At 38.3% G+C, this 24,725-nt stretch overlaps 1 protein-coding gene across 3 annotated transcripts in view; it reads right to left on the bottom strand.

Moving 5' to 3' along the window:
* Positions 1-24,725, bottom strand: part of SPON1 (spondin 1) — a 309,754-nt gene that overhangs the window by 7,133 nt on the left and 277,896 nt on the right. For all 3 annotated transcript variants that reach the window (XM_068685131.1, XM_068685130.1, XM_068685129.1), the window contains 7 exons: positions 20,880-20,944; positions 2,723-2,924; positions 2,424-2,564; positions 1,915-1,990; positions 1,303-1,485; positions 777-947; positions 495-662 (listed from right to left, as the gene is read on the bottom strand). In XM_068685131.1, coding sequence (XP_068541232.1) covers positions 495-662; positions 777-947; positions 1,303-1,485; positions 1,915-1,990; positions 2,424-2,564; positions 2,723-2,924; positions 20,880-20,944 — 1,006 coding nt within the window. The remainder of the gene's footprint in view (positions 1-494; positions 663-776; positions 948-1,302; positions 1,486-1,914; positions 1,991-2,423; positions 2,565-2,722; positions 2,925-20,879; positions 20,945-24,725) is intronic.

Genomic DNA, 24,725 nt, shown 5'->3' with positions numbered 1-24,725 from the left:
ATTTATTTATTTATCTTTCATGCTTTAGCTACCAAAAATCGTTTATACCTTAATTTCTTTTTGTCTTTAATTAAAATCTTAACATCTCTTAATGTAACACAATATTAACAGACAGGGTAAGGGGGAGGCTGGCTGGTTGCACAAAAGGTGCGCCTCAATTTCTGAACTGCTCACAGGCTAAAATGAGAGGACATGGTTTTATTCTAGCCATAAATAGATCACATATCCCATAAAATTAGAGTTGCTTATGTATGGCTTGTGAATACACACGTCACTGTATGGGTAATACAGTAACAGCATCCTGACTATGTTTTACTGATACTCTCATTCTGTTGATGAAAGCAGCATATAGCGCATGTTCCCTATGGGATCTAATTTGAAGGAGAACAGGAAAAAGTGATGTTGCGTCTAGTTTAGCTATGTTGTGTGGCGTGATGGAGGAATGTGTCAGAAACAGCCTCTGTAGCAGAAGAGGTGAATTCACGGACACTTACGGCATTCAGGCATCATGCATTTCTCTGCCTCTGTAGTTTCTGCCTTGCACATAGATCCATCAGCAGGAGTCATCTTGATCATTCTGTGTCGTCTTTTCATTCCTGTGCCACAGCTAGCGCTGCATTCATCCCACTCTCCCCATTCAGTGACAAGGCAGCTGCTAGGGGCTATTCAAAATGGATAGAGAAAATCCTTCACTAGTAGAGCTCACATAAAAAAAAAAGGTTCAGGCAGTGATCCTGTTATTGGCTGGATTTTACAAAGCTAAATGAAATACTTACAACATTCCTCATTTACAACACATTTCTCAGTCTCTTCAGTAGGCACTTTGCACATAGAGCCATCTTCAGGGAATTGTTTTACATATCTCTCTCTAGAGCGCGTTCCCATTCCACAGGAAACACTACAGGGGGACCATGTAATCCAGTCAGACATCATGCAAGTGGAACCATCTAAAATACAGAGGACCATTTCAATTGCTAATATTAACATGTGTGCTGCCCACTCCCCTGATAAATCTGTAGCTGCCCGTTAATGTGCAGTGTTGCTTTTATGCTTCCTCACACATTCTGTCTTCTCTATCGCTTACTTTACTCCTTTCCTTTTATAATCCTGTGCACTTCATGCATCCGCTCAGCTGAACTGCAGAGCTGAACACAGACCTCTTCAATTTGCATTCTTCTGCAATTATTCTTATTTTTGACATAACCCAAATCTTATGGCAACCAACAGCTTTGAGAACTTTGAAGGAAAAGTAAGAGTGGTCCCTATTCCACAAAATGTTCTCCACCCTTTCCTCTTGATTACCTTCATCACTGCAGCCTGGACCCATGCATGGCTGAAAATCTTGGGTGTCTGGACATGGCACACTCAGGTCCAGCTGAGCTTTAAGCATTCTCTGCCTCATCCTCTTGCCCTTTTCACAGGTAGAAGAGCTGCAGGCTGACCACGGGGACCAGTTGGAATAGATGCAGGTCTCAGGGGTGTCATCTAAAAATAAGAAAAGGCAGTAAACATTAAAGCATATTATTTTCCATTTGATTCTCTTTACTTGGCTACTGATTACTTTAGATGTTAATAGAATATATTATTTCCTTCTGTATTTAAAACTGCTCCATTTTAACCCAAAAGAAAAAAAGAAAGTCAAATTTGATTTTAAAGTTATCATTTTTTTGTTGAACCCCCAAAGGGTTATCTTTTATTACTTTTACTGTTAATGTTATCTGCCAGGTATACATTTGATGCCTTTTCTGTAAGAGGAAAGGCTAATAGCATATACCAGAAAAGATGGAAAACTAAATCACTTTTTGACACTGAGAGGGTCTTCTGCTTCTGTCAGTTTTTTACTTTATCTAGAAATAATAGTGGAGAATGGAACAAAATATAAATTACTACAATACAAACTAATTTGAAAAGTACCTTCTTCTTTTTCTTCTGGTGCTAGATCTGCCACAATATCATCTATGTTATCAGGTACAATATTGCATTGCTCTCCCTGCAAAGAAGTGATTGTGGAGATTAGATACAGCAAACTCATGTGTATGCAGACAGAGCGGCTAAGACGGTACCCTGTGAGGCACTACAGGATCAGCAGTAATAACAGGATACACTGAATAAGTTTTTCTTTTTTTATCCTCTAATTCTTGTGTATTAAAAACAAACAACAAAAACCTGTAACTAAGCAGATGTACTAATTACCAGAAATAGGATAAACAGCATATTTAGACAGTTTTAAATTTAGGAAAGTTTTAGGTATTTTCTGCCACTGTCTTTGTTAGAGGTAGGTTAGGGATTGCAGATTTGGTGGGAAGAGGAAGAATAAATTTTTGTCTGAGAGAGTGTGGTTTTGTTTCCTTGAGGATTTTATATGTCTATGTATATACAATATCTTTAAATATATTTTATATAAATATACATGTACGTTATACCTTGCGTGCAATTCTCTCAATGACAACTCTGGCTACCAGCTTAATAGAGCCTCCTTCTGGATCATAAAAAGGACTTTGAGGGTGATCTAAGCTTGTAAGTGGTCTGATCTTCTCTTGAGGAACTGTAGGTTTGTTAGGTGACTGCAATCAAAAAGAAAATAAAAACATAAATAGGATTTAAAAAGAAACTAGTAGAGTAGCATAAAGGTAAATATGGCATTACTTTGGATTAAATAGCTTTCATTCTTCACTACTTTAAGGTAAACTTATGTAAAATACATTACAAATAGTTCACATACCTCATAGGTAACTCCACTGTCTGTGCCGGCGTCCCAGGGTATTAAATCCTGAACAACTTTCTGAACCCAGCCACAGTCCTTGGTGCAGAGGTCTTCAGCCGACAGGCCCACATTCCAGTCCGGGCTGGGCCCAAGCATGGTGAGGAAGGACATCAGGTGCCGGTGGCGATCAACAGAAAACTCAGCAGAGGGAGCAGCTCTCCTGCAAATTGGACATGGGAAGGCTATTATCAACTGAATTCAAGTTAGCTGTTAGAGGGCAGTGAAGCCAGTGCTGCAAACTGAACTGGTGAACACGGGTATGACACTGTGTGTCTGGTGTGCAGAGATGGAGAAGCAGGCAAGGGAGAGGACAAATACTGCGCTCTGTATTTTCGGTCTCCACGTGCCATCTGAGATGTGCCTTGGCACTGTTTAGGGAGGTGTACAGCTGAGTGGGTGAGACAGAACTAACAGTAACAGCCTGCAGCAGTGTGCTTATGCCTCAAGTAGAGGATAATAATAATAAAACCTCTTAGGACACAAAAATTTGAAGAGAAACAAACAAACAAACAAACAAACAAAACAGGAATCATGCTGAGGTTCTGGTCGCTGGGACGCTTTTGGAACACCCCAGTTCCCCAGTGCAAACAGATAATACAAATCCCAGTGCTCAAAGATCTTGGAAGTTTGTGTCTGTGAAAAAAAAGCACTCATTAGCAGAGTTTTAATGCTCATGTAAGTGAGAGATTAATGGCTACTGCCAGTCCTGGAGAGGTCAGCCAAGGCTTCTGCAGGTTTCTGCCAGCGCATGTGAAAGCATCTCTGTTCTTCCAGCCTTTGTCAAGCATTCTCTTGGGAAGGAATCGCGCTGAATCACGCAGTGCACTGAGAGGCTGAGGAGCAACTATCTCAGTCCTATGCAAAGAGAAATTAAAATCAGGCCTGAAGTGAAGGTTTCTGTTTAACAGCTGAAAAGCTGGAACTCTTTGTGGCACTTTTCCCACGAACAACAACAAATGCTGAGTTATTTAACATGATTTTGGCAGTCCTATTCCACCAAAAATTAGCCTGTCAGTGCAAGTTTCCCTCAGTTACAGGAACTACTTACTGGGTTGATACAGTGTCAGATTGTTTTTGGGTTTTGTTTTCTCCAGTTTTATGCTAAAATGCATTGCTTTACAAACATATAGACCACAAATGTTTATTTTTAAATGTAAGCTTCCCCCCCACCCTCCCCCTGTGTTGTTTACCTAGTTTTTGGGGGGCTAGGTACCTGCATGTACCTAGTGCACACACACTGTTCTTTTCCAACCATAAGAAGTTTATTCTTCCTATAAATATTTGCCACACTGTAAAAGTGGCATTTTTTTGCTTGTGCATTTATTCTAGCTCATAGTACTCTCAGTACAATTAAAAACAAACAAACCAAAACAGTCCCAGGATGGTGTTCTTGAGTACTTATCATGCAGTTTCAAAATGTAAGATGCCTAAGAAGTTAGTGTACCTACTTTCCCCTCAAGAGGAAAGTTGCATAAAAAGGCAATAAAAAAAAAAAAGTTCATGGGTAAAATGTCCTGGCCACCTCTGTTCTGGGGTCTTCAGACACTCTTCTACTCAGAGTCTTTAATGCAATGTAAGACAAATTGTGCAGTAAGAAACAACTTCTAAGAGTTTGGTGACACTAATCCTACCTTTCCCAGAAAGAGATGCAAGTGGCTTTTTTGTTTCCCATGACAGAACTCAGATTTCAATGGAACAATTGCTCTAATGTAAAGTAATAAAATAATGAATGAAGGTATCATCTGCTCCCTGGTAATACAGCATCCTGTTATATTTATTTGTCAAGTACGTAGCAGTTATTCTTACATTACATATACATTACTAAAAAGCCTACCTGACTTTAATTAACTACAGGACTTAATACCTCATGCGTGTTTCTAAGAGCTCCCTAAAGGAATTCTGTATTTAAAACTACACAGCAGAAGTCTAAACTATACACAGTTAAAAAAAAAAAAAAAAAAAGTATTTGTATACCTGATCTTATGTTTAAGAACATGTCTAAGAAGTGTGTTGCAGAATAGGGACCCAGATCAGCTCTTTCAGGGGAAGAGTTAGGACAGCGTGGAGCCACCATCTGCTGGGTCTAGCACCTGAGATAATATTGAGTTAGTAAGTACGTGTTTCCTGACATTACATTTCCTGACATTACATTTCAAAGTGCTGTGCAGACATGCTCTCAGGAATCCAGGAAAGGCAGACACATTTATACTATTTGCAAGCAGAGGGTTTGAAAACACTTGAAGACTACTTTAGACACATTGTAATGGAAATCTTTCATCACTTGTTATCCCTATGATAGGCAATGTACAATTAAGTCCTTGAGTGTTTTGTTAGGAAAGTAAATATTAATTACGTCATTAAACACACAATTAATTTTGAATTATATTAAGTCCACCTGTAGCAATATTTTGAAACTGACACAATTGAGTAGGAGATGCTCTGCCTACACAACTTTGCATGTACTGAATTGTACCTCTGATCCTGAGGCTCTCGTAGCTCTCCAGCTTTAGAACACAGCAGAAAGCAGCTGTGTTCTGCTCCTTCTTTAAGATTTTTATCCATTTTACAGTATTTTATCCCATGACTGACCCGTAATGCAAATATTTAAAATAAAAAAAGGATGCATGGAAGCAAGTTTTCTCATTTTCCTTCCTCCACTCTTGTTCGGTTGTACACAAATGGCACACACTTTGTTTGCAGTACACCATAACATGCTAACTTAGACATTTCAAAATTTTTGATATGAAGAGTATAAAAGTACGTGTCATCATAAAATACATTTGTTCAGCTTGCTACCTTATTCTAGTTGTTACTTTCTGCATGGACACCTGCAAGCAGGATACCTTGTGAATTTGAACTATTTGCAGTATCTGCATGAATGATGACTTTATGAAGCTGGCAAGAACCCAGACCCTTCCACACATACCTCAACAACACATCTGACTCAGGTGTCCTAAAATTGGCCCGTGGATCTCCCTGAAGGAAACCAGTCTGAAAATGTGCACAAGTGCATGCTAAACCCCATCTTTTTCACTTCTATATTGGGAACGCACCTAATAAAAACAAAATAGGAATGTAGATCATCTTTATCTTTGCTTTCATTGCAAGTAAATATTGCCAGTTTAAGTCCTTTACATTTCGAGGCATTTTTAATCTGTGAGAGGTTGAATGTTTGCTAATGCCTATAACAAAAACATAAGGTTTATAACCGAGTTGATTTTGCTGTAAAAGACAAACATGGCTCATTTCCTTCCCCTACACACGTACGTGCATAAAAATAGAGGTGAATATGGGTTGCAAAGCAAATCCTAAACTCTAGATAACATCCTTCATAGCCCCACAGGACTGGGATTGCTGCTTTTTTTTTTGCTTGAAGCAGGCTGTACTTTTCCACTGTGAGCCCGATCAGCCTGCTGACAATTCCTGTCACATAACCCAGAGTGAAGCAAAGTACTAGACAGTGTCCTGCATCCTAATTTTTCCCCATTTTATTTATTTTATTCTATTTTCTCTTTGCTAGCATTATTTGGATCTCCAGCTATAGGGATGACACAAACTCAGCAAGACAAGAAAAATGCTTCTCCCCCCTCTCCCCCTATTTTCTTTAAAAAGGTTAAGAGAGCACAAACATGACTTTGCTTTACAAGTTTTTTTTCCCTAGGTGAAATGTATAGTTGCTGACGCCATCTGCTGGGAGTGGAGGGGTTAAGAAAGTCTTTGACAATGCAATAGAAAATACAACTGTCTGCAAGACATATTTTTGAGTGTTGAACCAAGTTTGCTGTGTTCTAATGCTTTGCCTATAAAATGTACTAAAGCACGGCTAAGGAAGGTGATTGTGGAGAGTTGGTGAATAAAAACAGTAAAAATAATATTTTGCTGAATAAAACTTTAGGTTACTTTTCATTTACTATTTGAGTAGAGCACCCTGATATACTTTATGCTGCAGGGAAACAGCATAGATGCCGCAGAACACCTTTCAGGAAAAGAAACTGGAGTCGGGCTAAACACCGGGGTCAGCTGCAGCAGTGAGTGGTTAATGGGAGAGGGAAGGCTCAGAAATCTTACCTTTCATGACTGTTTCTCCAGGCAAATACTGTGTGGTCAAGGCTTTGCATGTTAAGGCAACACTCTCGCTTAGGAAGGGAGTAAAGAGGAGCAACAAGTCTTAAAACATCCCATAGGGTTTCTTATAGAACACGCATCTAAAAAGTTCTAGGCGCTTAGGAAATCAGTTCCTGATCGATCAATCAAAGCCACCCATTAGTTGCCTCCCCCAGAAGTTCTTTGAAGCACCCGCACCACCAACCAGCTTTTGAAACTGACTCCTAACACAGGTTGTAACCTACAAGTTGTGCCACGCTGTACTTGGATTGAATTCTCAAGTTAATTAAATCCTAGCAATGTCCGATATTTAATGCAAGCACATTGTGCTAACCACAAAGGCATAACAAGTGGTACTAAAATACCAGCGAAGTAAACCCTCTATTTTTTAGCTAAGAAATAAGTTGCCTGCATGCATCATTAGGTGAATCTTTTTTTTTTTTTTTTTTTTTTGAGGCTTACACTACATCAGGTATACTTTTTCCAGGATGAATGATCTGTTTATTCAACTTAGAGCATTTTGCTGTTGATACAAATAACACTACGAGCATGGAAACACATTTCCTTGACCTTCCAATTCTGCACCTACTGCCTACCAGCTGCACGTCCACAGCATCTGCTTTATCGAATGAACCTTAAAGTCACAGCATCCTGAAAAGTGCACTGGCTTTGACAAAAAGAAATGAAAATGAAGAATTTGAAACGGAGCAGAAAATACTGCTCTCCCAGAAGTCTGCAACTAACAAATTAGATGACTTATTTAGGTGATATATTACAAAAAACATAAAGTCATGCAAAAGACTTAGGACCATTACATAGACAAAAATAAGTTTCATCAACACAAAAACAGAATCTGAGAGCTGCACAGAAAGAGAGGGAAAATCCTCCTATGTTCTGCTTAAAGGCACAGCAGGTAAGCAATTAACCTAAGGAATTCAACCTTAATTTACACATGTCCATATCCCAAAAAAAAAGAACCAGGGAAAAGAAAACTACAATAAAATGAACGCTGAGTCAATGAAATTTGACTGACGGCACATAAAAAGGTTGAAATGTACTTTAATGCCTAGCTGTTATTGTCTGAGTAGCACATCAGAGGTGGTGACAGTAATAGTCTATTTTGTTTCATAAAGAGTGAAGAAAGCTGTGACAAATTCTTAGCCATTTACCAGAGGGGAGGGTGGGGGAAGGCCTGCATCATAGTCTCTTACTTTGCTGTACATCAGCTATTAAAATGAAAATAGTGCCTATAACCAGCTACAAGACATGGATATGCACTCGTGTACACAACGGGGTAAGGGATTACATCATTACCACTGGCATTAAAGCCACTAATCAGAACAAATGCAGCTCTGAAATAGCATTATTCTGAGTATTTTTGAAAATCATTACAAAAGTGAGGGGCTTTGTACAGCAGGTTCTTTATGGCCTTTTTTTTTTTTTTTTGTATTGACAGCTAAACGTACCTTGAATGCTACTTTATATAACGATACCTTTTTAATTAACATGCCGCCTATTTGCTTTAATACATTCTTTAATACATTCAGCGTGGTTCTAATTTAACAATATGATTAAGAAATGTGAACAGGCTTTCACTGATAGGAAAAAAGATCTCAGCTATCTCAAGTTAGGATTGCAGTTTCTGACAATGGCCCGTTTCTAACTATGCTTGCCACAGGTTGGTCACAAGCCAGTTTGCTGTGGTTATCCCACTTGGTGCTGTCAGCTCAGGCAGCATTTTTATGTTTCCCTGGTTCCTGTGTAATCCCTGAAGATGTCCAGCATCTCCCCACCGATATAAATACGATACACATTCCATTTCATCAAACCTGCAAATGCTTTTTGGTGTCTGGACAAGTGAATGAGGGTAAATTATATTCCTAAGTATGAAATGAGGTAAAGACTCATTTCTTTTATTAATTTTAAATTTTGCGTATAGGTTCTGTTCACTAGAAATTTAACTAGTAAATTGTTAAATTTAGTAAATTGTTCCAGTTATTTGGTGCATATGCAGGAAGAAGGGCAGAGGATTAGTAAATAGGCACAGACTTCTGTAAAAAAAATGCATACATGACTACTCACATATTACGAAGGGAAATTATTTTGGCTCAAGGAAAGACAACAGATGGTTGGGAAAAAAATATAAAACAGTAACTATCAATGGGAGGAACATGTAAGGAAAACAAAAGAAAAGACAGAATGAGATGAGTAATTTTGTTTTAATTGATGACCATTAATATCCACGAACAAACCGTGTAAAGTTCTTGCAGTGATTGTTAGGAAGTCTTTTCTATGTTTTAATATGCAACATTTTTCCTGCCTAGTGACATTTGAATTTTAAATAGAAAGTAAATGGTAAGTGATAGAAAATGGAACTGCCATATGTGCTTGCTCTGACAAAAAAAAATGATTGAAACATTATTTTTTTTCTTTTCCAGCAAACACATATGTTCTGCCTTACTTTTTGAGATTGAATTATGAATTTCTTTATGTGGGTGTCAGACCATCTGCCAAACAATGAAATTTCCCTAACTCTCAATAATACACATAACAGTTAAGACATTAACTCTTTTTATAGGTATGATGTGATTTTTACTCAAAACCTAACCAATGTATGTGACTATAACTGTGGAGACTTTGGTAAACACAGTACTCTACAGTAGCATGCAACTTTGTGCTGGAAGAGGTAGAAATTTGCAGAGGACTATGCTAGACTTGTGGTGCTAGTATACGACTCAGCATTAGTTAATCTTGTCTTCTGTTAAAAATAAGAGACTATGCTCTGTATTTAAGTTGAGATCCATAGACCCATTAAAATAGGCTAACCCGGCTATGAGGACAGCATATGGCATAGAGTTTACTCATCCTCACTAACTTCCTAAAATGTTAATACAGTGGAAATTCATATGGTTAAAAACCTTTGTCTTAATTATCCAAATGTATATCTGTATTTTGAGCTCAACTGAATTCAATTTCAGATTTAGATGAGTTATCAAACCTGGTAAAAATGACAATTATTTGATATGCATTTTTAAACTGTGTTCTCTGAGACTTCAAGTTTTTCTTCTGGTTTTAGTGAAACAAGTACTTCTGCTCTAAAAATGTTAGGAAGAGTTTCTGTTTTCAGTATAAGACCATAAAGTTACCACTTAAATCAGTTTCTTACATGAAAACTTTCATTTTGAAATCACGGCTTTTTAAAAGAAGTGTTTTGATTAGCTCTGCTGATGCATAAAGCTATCATGCAACACAAATGACTCCTGCACGCAGCTGTCAGGAGGACACCGACACTTCTGGGAAACTTCCAAAGCATGTCCCCTAAACCTCAGCATGTTCTGCAAGCCAGGACCACCTGATGATTTGGGGGAAAATGGTGGTTCTTAAGACAGCACATCACCATTGAGGTGGAGGGATATCCTGCAGGAAGGCATGGTATTACCACAGAAAGCATTCAGACCTCAAAGGCAGGCATTTACCGTTGCCAAATGCAAAGCTGGAGCACTCAGAATTGGTTTGCAGCTCCAGAGGGGTTTATGTACTTGCCTTCATGTTATCAGAAGGCACAACAACTAACTTTTTCCCCCATATATATGTATTTTGTAGATCAGATTGTCCTTTATGCATTACTATTTCTGATTAAACTTGGGGTTAGAATTCTTCTATTTTTGCCAATATTGAACTTCACTGGATTCATCCCAGCTATCTAAAAAAATCACAGAAGGAGAAAATAGCTGAGCTAGACACACCATCGTGTTACCATAGGAACAAGCAACTCTGTCTGGCCTTCTCATTCCTCTCATTTTGTATACAAAATCCCCAAACTTTGAAAATGTTTCTTAGTACTGCAGTCTCTTATAGTGGAAGGAAACTTCATTTGCGTCTGGACTGGCAGATATTGGATTTAACCCCATTTTAGGCTAGGCAGTGCAACGTGACAGTGGAAGATAATGAGAGATCGGGATTTGTGGAAAAAGTCTAGATCTTTAGAAATAAAAAGTAAAGACACACATGTTGTAGTGGCACTATAGAAATAAAAAGTAGCCAGGAAAAAATCAAAATATACACTTTACAGAACATTGAGTTTGGAGGAGGGGGAGAAGTAACAAAAATCTTTGCATCACATGCTATTCGCAGGATGCATGCCATCAAACTACTTAAAATATTTAACTATTGGGTGCAAATAGTACATCCATGCTAGGGAACAATTACACCTAAAAAGCACAGAGTTACCAGAATATGGTGTTTTAATTATTTATATATATATATATATATATATATATATATATGTATATATATATATTTTATGGCTTTATCTCTTTATAGTAGTACTTTATCTAAGTACTACTTACTCAGTAGTAGGTATGATAGCATCCCTAACAAGCTCTGCAGGAATTTATTGTTTTATTATAATTATTATAATTAACTGGATTTTTTTTAAGTCTAAAATGAGAAATATTGATTATTATAATAGCACTCCTGTTCCCATGTGAGCAGTTCAGCATGAAACTTGAGATTTAAGATAGAGCATTTTCATCATCTCCGCTAACAAATACTTTGCTAGAAAGCATTCTTCCATACAGGATTATGACAAAGAGATCTCAATGAATAAATTGAATACTTAAAACTAAAAAAAAAAAAAAATTAATTGACATGTTTTCATTTATTCTGTAGATAATTTATTTTCCATCTCAGAAATGGAATCTTTCTGCCTTTATTATATTTCCTATTAAAGCTTTTAATTTGAAGAAGCTTGCTTCTAAGGAAATAGGTTGGATTCAGAACAGTTCTATGACTAGTTTTAGTATTTTTTTCACTTCAGGATTTTTTTTTTTCCCACTCATAATTAATGGAAGAAAAATGTCACATTGTAGAATGACTAAAGAATAAGTGTTTCATCATCTACACCAGTCTGTGATATATAAACTGAAGTCTTTTTGCAAGAGTAATATTGGCCAGGATAAAGTGTGCAAATGCTGGTTCATATATGCTGCCTTCTTCCACTTCTTGCAGTTTCACCAAAATGTCTCACTTTTACTATTGTGAATTGTTCTGCATTCCAGAATTTCTTGAACTGAAAATGTTTCCCCCATCAGTGTGAGCTCTGCATTCTGAATTTGTTCTCACATTCTTTTTCCAGCTTCCACTTCATCTTTCCTAAAACTTTTGTTCATCCACTTATGCTTTCTATGACATCTCAAATACGCTTAGTTTCAGAAGAAATAATGAGCTACCACACAGTAACAAGTGACCAGGGGAATACTGAGATCTTTACACATTCATTAAACTTGGTCAGATATAAATGAGTTTTTCAAGTCATTGATTATCAAGTCATTTTTCCGAAACATGGCAATACAAGACCTTTGTAGTTAAATAACTATTATAACATTTTAAATGTAAGTAAAACACTGTACTTTCCTCTAGCTTGGCATGGAAATTTCAATCCAAATACTTAATGTACAGTGAAATTAAACCAACAGAAAATAAGGTATTGTATTAAGTATCATGCAAGGTGAACTCTAACTGATACATAACGTTTCCCATATTTTACACTCGCTAAAAAATGAAACCGTTGGCCAAATTCACTCAGACAACAAAGTGATTGAGTGTGCTATTTTCCTATGTTCAGGCAAACCCTGAAATAACTTGATACTATTTCAAAAAGACTAAAGTTATAGTTTCATTTCATAAGGAATCTTCTAATTGAACAGGAACTGGAATAGCTGCAAAATTCAAAACTGCATCTTCTCTATCGAAGTTGATTAAAGAAAATTAATAGATACTTTTCAATGAATTTTAGCATGAGGAGTTTAGTGTGCTACTTGTGAATAATTCTACCAACCCTTAATAAGATGTTCCAGAAAGACTAATTTACCAAATTAATTTACAGACATCGTTGTCAGCTCTTTAGTCTGTAGGGCTCTGGGCATTTCATTATTTTTTATCTAAAGCCTCTCTGTTATCAGAGCTGAAAGGTGCATTGATTTGAATCTCCCTCTCTCAATGCTGATTAACAGCAATTTAGTAGAGAACAGCATTTGACACTGACATTGGGATTCTGAGGTAGGCACAGCAAATTGTCTGGCTCCAGAGGAGAACAGGAGGAGAGGATTTCTGGCTGGGTTTGGTGAACAGGCACATTCACGCCAAGACAGGTGGGGGCAGCAAGGCACTGAGGCACGCAGCACATCGCCTGTGTGGCAGAGCATCCCCAGGATACAGGCCGTGCACACAGGTGCTTTAATTTCATAACAGCACTGCTGAATTGGACAGATTTAGGTTGTGCGGATTTCCTCGGTGCTTAAACAAACCATCTCTGTCTACGTCAGTCACTTACCTTTTGTCCCTGTAGAAAGTGAAGCATTTCCTAAGAGAAGTGAAGCATTCCTGCAGGAAGGCCACGTCCTACAGGTGCAGCTGTAGCACGCAGGTGTGCACGAGACGCTTTTGTTCTGTGCCAGGGTCTCTGTGCTCTTGCCAGGGGCTGACTGGCCCTAACCATTCTGCTTCCACCGCCCTTCTGCTTCAGGCTGCTCAGCGCAGGGCAGCACGGCCCCGGCCAGCCGTGCCACCACCACACGCCTTCTGCGCAGCCCCCGACCTGAAATGCCACCAAAGGGACGTGGCTGGCGTAAAGCGCTGCACGGTTTTGATCCAAATGTTTGTTACAACTGACTGCTGTGAGCCATGTCAAATTAAAATATGATAAGGGAGAATAAGGATGTTGACACTAGTTTGGTTTTACCAAAATCAGAGGTACCAAGCAAGCAGGGAGAAAACAGAATTATTTTTTTTCTCTACAGTAAGATGCCTGGACATCCATTTCTTCTTCCTCCAACTGTCTCCACATTAAATTCTCCAAAAAAAAAGTTACTCCCAAAGCAGGTAGCACAACAAGGTAATGATTTTAAATACGGCCTATAAATATTTTAATATAGAAGTTATCAAGGGCAAAATGCTATCTTTAAGTAATGGAATGGGAATACTTACATTTTATCTAAATATACAGTTCAGAACAAAATAGATAATTCACATACATGGATAGGCAAATTCATTTCTCATGTTCTCCAGACACATAGGCATAAACAGTTACATAAGTTATTTTAAAAAGATACTTCTGAAATATTTTTAAAAAAATCTTAAAAAATCTTAAAAAATATTCCTCAAATAATGTATTTATTTGATGGGAAAACACTTGCCTATTTGAAATCTTCATACTGCATTTATTATTAATAGAATGTAAATTTACTTAATTTACCTATTTCCATCCCAGAGAAATGAAACAAGTAATGGAAAATCAGTTTGAACTAGAGCTAAGCAAACCATTTGCACTATCATTTATTTTAAAATGCATTTTTGGGTGAATATAAACATTTTTTCCTAAGTTGAATTCAGTAAAAAAGGAAACCAATGTAAGCGTTTTCTTTTCCAAAATCTACTGAATTTACTCATTCTATTTTAAGTACTGTGAAGGTGTGTTTAAAAAAAAAAAAAAAAAAAAAAGGAAATGGAACAACATATTGTTGTTGGCCAGGAACAGTTTCTCTTCCAAGGCAGCCAGGGAAAAGAAAAAGCTATCGTCATTTGCATAACTGCCACAAAATAAAGACAGAGCGATTTCTATTAATGGGAACATGCCACTGAGCTGTACTTATTCCACACATACCCTGCCCCATCTTACGAAGCTGGTTCACTCACTCTTTACCAAACATTTTCAACATGAATCTCTTTCTCAGAGACTCGTCTGCATCCCCCTTTCTTTTTTTGAGGGGCAAATCCTAGTGATTGCTTTCTTTCTCTGGCTAATAAATACTTTTATAGTCCATGTAACGTTGAGCAAAAAGAATATGGTTTGTGATGGTAAGGGGCTCTCACTGTGTAGGTTGCTTTGACTTTTACATTAGGAGACAGGCGTTGCCATTCAGATCTCATCAGGAGGAGCAGAGAATTAAACGTAGACCTTCCATGTAGCAGGAGAATCTTCCCTATAATGAGGAATAGTCTTCATTTCAATGGCCATATGGATGTGTAGCTAACAAATAGTATGCTTGAAGATTTCTGTCAGATCAGGCCCTTGCTGATAAAATAGGCAGGGGAACAACTGAATTATGGAAGTTAATTTGGGTTGGTTGCCATCTGTTGCCTATCAGAGGTCCCCTCACCCTTGCGAAAATGTAGTCAGCTCTGGGAACACTGAAAGTTGGCTGGATTTTTATGCGTTTAGTAATGTCACTAATAGCTACTTAGGTATGTAAACACTTCAGAAACCTTCAGTTGAAGATGAAAGCTGAAATTTTGGGAATTAGGTGTTTACAGCAAATGGTTGCTTAAATGCTTTCCAATGTCCTTTTGTAAATTAGCCTCTCTCTGTGAACCATGCAAAACTTTCAGTATGTGAGAAGTCAAAAGAGAGGCTCAGCGACATGCAACATTTACAAGGCTGGAGTCTTTCAGCTCTCTGCCATCTGATGGACCTGATTAGATAATACTGGTAACAGTAATGTTGTCACAAATTGTTATTAAAGCTGCTTTCACTGCTGAAGCTGTCTTAAAAGTATGCAACTGTATATACAGCCTTGGGCTGTTATCTTTAGTTTTACACAAGGATATTTATCAGTGAGACGAGACAACATTAAGGGTGTGTGAGTTGTAAGGAGTAGGATATCAGACACAATAAATTGAGATCTTCAACAAGGAAGAGTAAGATGAAGAGAGAGTTATTTCATTACACTTCAGAAGACAGTAAAGAGTTCCACATCTGACTTAAGTGGTTCTCCATTTAACAGCATATAAGTAATCATCCATTGACCTAAATATTGAGGGTACCTTGAGGAACAGTTTTGGGGGCACAAAAACAATAGGTTACAGTGAAAAGAAGAGAAAAGGAGAGGATAAAAAAAGGAGGGGAGGAGGGGAACGGAGAGGAGGCATTGAATTCCCAAGGGCTGTGATGAGGACTCAAAATGTACTGCGAATTCACTGCAGGATCAAAATAGTGATGGCTGTTTTCCATGTTTCCAAACATTTATTTTTTTTACTCAAATTATGGCAGAAGAATTCTGGGAGAAAGTAAAAATTGAAAGAAGTTTCACATAGAACAAAGGGAAGAATATGTAAAAGAATGTGTCTGCATCGTTTTCTCCAGAGTGTTGCCCATCAACCCAAACATATATTGGCTCACAGCCCTTTTAGCATTTCCCATCACCTTTCTATAGGACGCTATTTGATTGATTTCTGGAAGAGTTTGCTTTATTGCCCAGCTTAGCCATTTTATCTGTCTCGATGCTGAAAAATACAGCTGGGTGTATCCTGTCTTACTTTCTTATGTTTCTCTCTGCAAGCAAGGAAGCACAGCCGTAACCTCTTCATGGTCAGAGGAAAGATACCGAGGATACGTAAAACTTGGAATGGAAGGGGATTAATGGGATAATTTGTAGAGGATGAAAAGGATTCTAACTTATAAATTGTTTGGACTAAATTATTCTATCCATCTGCCTTGTAAAGGAATAGGCCTCCTTTTCTGCCTAGCTTCACTTTCAAATGCTTACTGAAGTGTTTTCAGGTAATCTCCAAATAAATGGGGAAGAGCTGCTTAAATGGAAAAGAAATAGGGTAAGGTCTGCAAACAGTCAGGAGGAAGAAGAAAACCACAGGACCGTGACCACTCACTCAAACATTACAGAGAGCTGAAATGGAAACAGGAGAGACATAAGGAAAGAGGAGACAATTTTTTTAGACTTTAGATAGTTCCAAATCATAATCAAGAAAAATATAACTAACAATGGACAGAGGAGGTAAAACGTTTAGAAAAAAGTGTTCCTTTTGCATAGAAGTAAAAAATAAGACAGGAGCACGAAAAGTAACATTGATGAGTATTTCTGGAAAGCCTAACCTTATAATATAAACTAATCTCATATCTTGAATTTTTGCATTGAAATATTTTGTTTACAGGTTGATCTATTAAACCTAAAATAATTAAATAAACTAGAAAAATTAATTTGAAAACATGTGATGTTTGTAAAAATACTCAGAAGTATACCAATGGAGACCTCTCTCCCGACACATTCTTTCTCCTAATGGGGGCTCCAAGACTGAAAGGGGCAGGAAAGAAATGGAAATAAGGCAGCTCATTTGTTCAGGGAAGTGAGGTTTTCTTGTCATTTTTTTAGTCTGCAAGGTTTTTGGACAGAAAGCTAAAGCCCTTTTTTCAATCAATAGTAATTTTACATTTTTTCGAGTCAATAGTGCCTTTTCATGGATCAGGAACAGCCAGAATTAACATATAAAAATACTTGGAAAGACGGAGTATCTAAAGCAGTATTTAATAATTTATACGGTACTGAGCATTTAGTAACGGAATATATAACATGCTGGAAAATAATGTCCATCCCATGTCTGATCCATGTTTGTATTAGGAACGCTTCCTTGCCTGCAAGGAAACTCCAGGCAAGAATTTTAAGGGCATTAGCTACTGTGGAGTGTGATGCATGCTATCTTTGGAAGTCTTGTGCTCTGTATCATCAAATGCTGCTGTCATGGCTTGCTTATTTTGCAGTTGCCAGATATGCAGACTTGGAGACCAGTTGTACCATCTGCATTTGCTGTATTTTATCTTTCGCTTTGCCAAAGGCCAATGATTTGAATCTGAGTATGAAAGTAAAATTTGATTCCGCCTGAAACACAGCTGAGAGAAAGGCGGCAGTGAGCTGTGCTCTTGTTTATACAAGTAAGATAAGAAAATCTACTTCCATTTGACAGCATATTGTATACTGATACCATTACACTCAAGGAAGACTGCATTCCCTGCAAGTACTTTAAAGCCAGAGTTTCAGACACACAACTTGATAATACAAACACATGCAACAGAAAGCTGGCTTATTGCTTGGTATGGCACTCCTCATACTCTCGGCATTGCTCTCTCCATCAGGCAGCCTTAACACTAGCTCACAAAGACTAAGCAAAATTGTCTTCTGCATGCATCAACTTAAGAGAGTTTTTTGCATGTTGGTGTGCGGGTAAGAAACTGGATGGAGAGTAATAAAGATGAATGACAAGAAGCAAAACAAATAAAAAAGTGTGATAAAGAACAAATACATATTAGGAACCGAGGAGGGGAATGGTAAGAGACAGTGCAGTAAGCTTATAGTGGGATGTAGTTTGCATAGCATGCTGTCTTACTGAGGGATGACAGGATGTCAAAATGTATCAGCCTTAACAGTAATTAACAGAGAGCATTTGAGAAAATTACTCAGTATCATTGTAGCCTTCCCTGCTTAGTGCTGGCAACTTTTCTCAGCACCTGGTGTAATTTCTTCTATCCAAACTCTTGTCTGAAACTAAAGACCTCTCCCTGGGGAGGCAGTCTGTACCCCCTCGATCCACACACAGAAGTCTATTTCCTTCCTCCTAAGCAGAAGAAAAGCTCCTGGTTATATTTCCCTTCTTAACTCTGGTGTCAAGAACCGAAGGCTTTCAGCATGGCTGTCAGGTTTAGAGGCAGACTTAGACACTTCTTGGCCTCAGTCTAATGAGAGCTTGAAACATTACTTAATGAGGTACCACTGGCCCTGAGGAGCTGTAGCCTCATTGACCAGCACTGAGAGAGGAGAAGAAAAACTGTTTAACTCCACGATGCATCCATGAGAGGTGCCTGGCCAAGACACCCCTCGCACACAATTTTACAGGTGACTGGAGTGGAAGCAGAAGGGCTCACCAACTGCTCCCGATCTGGGTAAGAATGAGCAGTTGCTACAGGCTCTGTCTCCCTTGCTGTTTTGGAAAGAAAGGAGGGGAGCTGACAGCCCCAGGGGCATACTGAATCAGGAGGAAAACTCAATGCGAGCAGGCTGAATTTGCCAACTTTTGGTACTTCAAACTTCTGTGAATTGGCTCAATAGTATTATACATTTTGTAATTGTTGTAAAACGCATTCAGAAAGGTTTTTAGGTTTTGCTTATTATGACACATTGTAGCACCTCTTTGACACCAGTACCGCACTATATTATATATCAGCAATATAACTCATGATTATGCAAAAGAAGGTTATTCATGACTTTTAGTCAATTGTTGATTAGTAAGATGGCTGTGTTATGCATAGTAATAGACCAAATGCTTCTCCTGAGCAGTCATTATCCAATACTTGCACAGCTCTAATCTAAATTCCAAGAAGGACGATCCATAAAGGGAAATTAACACTAGAAGTTAATGGCAGTTGAAAAATTTGTCTTCCTTTGCTGCTTAGATGCTATTTTTAAATGGAATAGAAAAGAAGAACATCATGGCAAAATATAAGAAAAAAAAAATAAAAACAAAAAACAGTATCTGTAACGTGAAGTAATATTTGTTAAGGGAACGCTTGTGCAACATCTGAAAGCACAAATGCCAAGATTTATTCCTTTTGATGTTACTAAAAGGTAAGAATTAGCAAATAGAAAATGTAAGAAGTGACTGGAAGAACATCTGGAGGATGCTGCAAAAGCATTTACATGCATGTTTGTAAAAGAATATGCCTAGAAACATGGCAAATAGTACCAAGTCCCTTGGGGTTCATTATCTGAATATCCTTTAAAAAGAAAATACTAAAATTTCAGGAGAATTACTCCATAAATAAGGAATGCTATTACTGTCAATTTGATTGACCAACTGTGTAACACCAGCCAAAAACAGCCTAGCCCACAGTTCCTGTGCAAAGCCTACAACTATGTCTCACAGTTAAAGCATATTCAAGTGACTGAAAATCTGTCTCATGTGCAGGTAAGTTGCTCCAAAGGTTGGTCACACTGGCCTTACCCATACCTTCAGTGAGAATTTCCTTGTCACAGATTACCTTCATTTCCATGCTATGAGAGCTTTTCTTTGCTAGATTAATGAACCATCAGATACCAGAAATCTTTTCACTACGTAAGCTGTGATCACCTCCTAACTTTTTTTTTTTTTTTTTTTAATAAACCGAATAGCTCAAGTCCTAAGCTGCTTAGGAGTTTCTAAGCCTCTTATGGTAGGGAATGTTTTCTAAAAACTGCTCTCTTCTGGTAGCTTTTTTCTGACTAACCTCCAAATTTTCACCTACTTTCTGAAGTACAGACAACAAAACCAGACACAATATTTGTCTAACTGCTTCTCTTCTGTTTTTTACAGAGGAAACAGGACTACCTAGTCCTTAAAGTCTTGCAGTAGAGTAATTGCCCTGCTTCTCCGTGGACTTAATTTGACTCTCATCTAATGAGGGTACCCCTTATATTGAGTTCTCATCTTTAGTCACATCTTGTAAGCCTCTCTCATTTGGGCCTGGATAATTAGTATGAGCATTGGCCCAAGCACAAATAAGGTATGTAAGAACCCACACCCCATTCCCCCCATAGACCATCCAATAAGCTCAGGGGTTTCCTGACAGAAGAGCTTTATCCTCTTTTCTGATAAGTGCCAGGGAGCCCACAGTTAGGATCCTGGGAAGCTCCTTAGCTGTCTGACATGATATAATATGTATGGTTGTACTACCATTAGGATGACAATGCTATCATAGAGCGTTTCAGAATTTTAAAGAATTTTAAATTAATTTTAAATAATTATCCTTTAAGAGGTTTTGTTGGTGGATTGGGGATTTCCTCAGACAGAAAACCCATTATATCTTCGTATTATTTACTGTATTGGCACAGTGTGTTAACAGGACACTAAAAAATACTGTGTGTAGAATGGTACAATATCAATTTGAGCAAGCTTTGCATAAATAAACATTATTTTCCAATGAAGGCACAAACTCCACGGGATGATCCTTCTGCTGCAGTACCAGTTAGTGAAACAATGCATGTAAAACATGATGTGATCCTAGAGAGGAAAGCAGTTGTTTGCAAAACCAAAGGAAAAAAAAAAAAAAAAGATGAAAATATGTTTCAAAATATTTTTAGATTGTTTCTTTACAAGAGCAAATGACTGGGTGAGACACTGAGTTTAAAGCAGTCTGTTAGCCAACACTGAACACAAGGGTACTGAGCCATATTATTCCCAACTTACTTACACATTCAGAGGTTGCCAGGCAGGCCACTGTGCTTTTGCCTTGATGACTGTTAAAACCTCATCGCTCTGTGAAAAGAGACAAAAGAATAAAGTGATTGGGACAAATTTACAATGAAAGCAATATGATTTACAGCAAAAAGAGACCCTAGAACAAGATGTGCCTCCAAATTCTGATTATGAGAAATATGCTTTGTCCTTTTTGTTATCTGGGCATCTCATGTCCTCAGCTGCTTGGGTTCACTGAGGAGCCTTCACGAAAGCAAGTCATAGGAGCAGCACGCAAAATTAGGCAGACCTTGGGCACAGCCTCTTTCCTTTCTGCAGGAGCAGAAGTCAGCTTAAAACACCAACAGCAGTTCACACACTGTGGTATTTTTGCATGTCTTCCCAGTAAGAAGCTACCACTGTAGGCAAGCTAATATACCTTGAAGAATATATGCTGCAGTATTTAATACCCCCATATCTGAAGACTCCATGGTGAATGCACTGCAACCTCCTACAAGTAAAACTGTTGATAGCATATGCTATTTGCTCTCTGCTTACTCATGCAAAAATTGCAGGGTGAAATACAACACCTACCTCTTTGCCATAGTGTGGCAAAGCACTGGAGAAAGATTATGTCCTAAAGTCTGTAGCAATTTCTGCACCAGCAGTTTTAAACTTAATATTGATACAATAAACCCAGGACAAAGGCAGGATACCATTAATGAGGCTCTGATGCCCAGAAGACTTCTATCACACATTTTTTAGAAGCATCTTCCCTATCTCCCCCAGGAATCCATCCTGGTAATTCGCCTAGAGCAACACAAAGTTCACACTTTGCTCACATGATTTCCATCGTCTTTTAAAAACATTTCCCAATTAGACTAAGAAACCTACCTCATACATTACAAGTAATTGGCACTTCCAACAGAGCTGGTCTTTCAATTTAGTGATAATTGTGCCATTTCCTGCTCAATAGCAATAGTTCTGATACCCCAGGCTAGCTCTAATCCATCCATGTACTCCTCTGTTTAAAGAAAACAATTTTCACTGGTTGTTTCCACCTCTCTCAGTATTTTCTGACTTCCCCTGTTTTACCAAAGCAAGGTTATTGCAGTGTTGATGGGCCCTCTCTGTAACACACAAGGTTTTCAGTCTCAGGAATACACATGGGACACGACCCCTCCCTGGTCTCAGTGGATGGATAAGCCCCATTATAAAACTCCTTTTCCTAAATAAGGATGCTTGGATGAAGTCTACTCTACATTACATGCACCGAGCTAAGCTAGCTGAAAGTCTGACTCTATAAATGCAAGAAAGTACAAAAAGCTTTTTTCATCTAGTTGGAAAAGAGAGAATTTCACTCTGACCAGCAGCAGCCCGCCCACAGCAGTGCTGTGCAAGCAGGGGTTCAGAGGGGTGAGCCCCAGGGGAGCAGCAGCAGGCTGAGCTCCCAGCACAGCCCCGTCCCCAACAGCAATACGTGCTGTGCAGGAGAGATGCAGAACGGCCCAGTTCTTCTCTGGCAAACCTATTCTTGCCTCCGTGCCTTCGTAATGGAAGCAGCAGATTTCCCCCCAAAGTAATTTAGAAGAAAACTGATTAAACAAATGGGGTTAAAGGCCTGTCTTTGTGCATTACTCATCTTTCTCTGTCAATAGAATTTGACTCAGCTTTCAATTTTCCTTGTTTCAACACCTTAAGACTTTCCAGAGAGGCATATTTTCATTTACTTTCCTTGAGAAGTCATCTGCATTCAGAATAATTAACTGCACATCGTACATCCCAAGGAAAGTCTGTTATGAGTACAAATGTTTATGTTTATTAAAATTATATACTGCTTATCTAATAGAAGACAATAATCATGTCAGTAACATCCAAATCACTCGTGTCTGAAAACACTTTAACATCTGCTATTCAAATTACAAACGCGTACCAAGAGGGGCTGATTAATAGTTTAGTGGTATGCACAGAGGGAAGGAAATAGGGAGTAGAGCATGTACATTCAGACAGCCCCTAATTTTTGAGGGAGATGAAAATTCAGATGCAGGAGATGAATTAATGGCCACTTTCTGAACAGCAACAAAAATTAAATGATGCAGGATCCAGTATTCTGGTGGGCCTGGAAACAAAACACATGTTTCTAGTACCTAGAGTTCCTTAAAAATTACACAGGATTAGCTGTGACTTGAATTAAATCATTGTTATTCCAGATTGATTTTCTAATTACACAGTTGTCTCTATGATGTAGATTTGTATTATATCTAATTTTTTATTTGTTTTTAATTTAACAGCTACCCTGTTACCAATGCCAGTGTAGGTTTACTCCTACATGCACTGATAGACATACACACACATAGATCTGAGCAGATATTTCAGAATTAAGGAGTTTTCCTGGAGCAAGGCATTTATATCAGGAAGATGATGTAATATTGCATTTTGTCTCTACTGTATATTTAGCTTGAATGCTCAGGGTAATTTATACTTAAAAGAGTAAGACACTGATGATAGGCTGTGATAGACTGCAACAGGTTTTGAGGTGGCCATGGCTTTCATGTGCATATGCCTGTTTCTTTTGCAGAGACTCACTAAAAACAAGCAGAAGGCTTTCAAAAAAGTCAGATTTGGTTCAGCAGAACTAGAAAGCAAACCTTTTCAAAACAGAAAAAAAAAAAAAAATCAGAACAGGAAGGCTAGCAGACCAAAATCCCAGGAGATGGTTTGTACACAGCTCTGTCCAGGGTGTCCTCACTGGAAGTTGCTCCCCAGCAGCTTGGTGGCTTTTCTGAGGGCAGCACCTCCAGGAAAGGGGGGACCTTCTTCTGCCTCCAGCTGGCCTCTTTTTGAAGAGAATTTGATAAGCTTAAAACAGCCCAGGCAAACAGATGCTATGGGCTGCACAAGTTTCACAGCATTGTGAGCAATCTATAGGTAGAGAGCAAGCTACAGAAAAGACACAGTGGTTGGATTTTCTGGTCAATCTCTTTAGTTATAATTTATCGGCAGATGGTATGAACTGAGAGGATACAAAATGCTTGAAGTGAAACACAAATTAATAATATGTACCTAGTTGATACAACCCAACTGCCTCCTATAACCCAAATGTACAGACTTCAGAGAAGAGGCATAAACACCAAACAATTTAAATTTTTATGAATTTTAGTTAACGTTTTCTAAGGGCTTCCTGTATTATGTCTGTAGCCATGTTTCTCTCCTCCTCGTACTCCCAAAGTTTTGCTTTGATTTTTGAAGTAAACAAACACTCAAATTTATGTCAAAACATGGCAAAAGAACTAGGATGTTTCACTGTTGTATGTTCCAAGTTGTCACCATTTATGTATTTGGCTGGGAAGCTATGATTCCCGAGTAATCAAACTGTTAGATTTTCAAACAGAAAACCAGATCATCTGCAAATGATGGAGTATCAAAATGTAACAACGAATGTCAGAAGAAGTTAAAGGAAGGAACACTTTTGTGTGGTTCTCCTGAAAATTATTCTGGTAAAGCCTTATACACATCTCTTCCAACAGTAACAAAGAAGAAGAAAACTGTCAAGCCCAAGGTACGCTTCTATGCATGTGGAAGTTGTCAAGGAGTGAATCTGGGACTACCTGTCAGTTGTTAGAGACAGAAAGGAGACAAGTTGCTACTCTCTTTCCCCTTCCCATTTAAAAGGCTTTCCTTCTTGCGTACATATCACGAAGCAGATACTTGAGTATTTGCTGAGCCTGGCTCCCCACCAGCTTGCTTGCAGCAGCTTCCCCGTCTCTGCTTGCTGTGAGCATGTGCTGCTGTTGATGCAGCATCTCTGCCGCTCCTCTGAGTAGGAAGTCACGATTTAGTAATTAAGCTAGTATTACCTCTT

The sequence above is a fragment of the Anas acuta genome, chromosome 5, assembly GCF_963932015.1.
Source record: "Anas acuta chromosome 5, bAnaAcu1.1, whole genome shotgun sequence".
Lineage (NCBI taxonomy): Eukaryota > Metazoa > Chordata > Aves > Anseriformes > Anatidae > Anas > Anas acuta.
The sequence above is the reverse complement of the archived record's forward strand: the minus strand, read 5'-3'. Positions and strand labels throughout refer to the sequence as shown.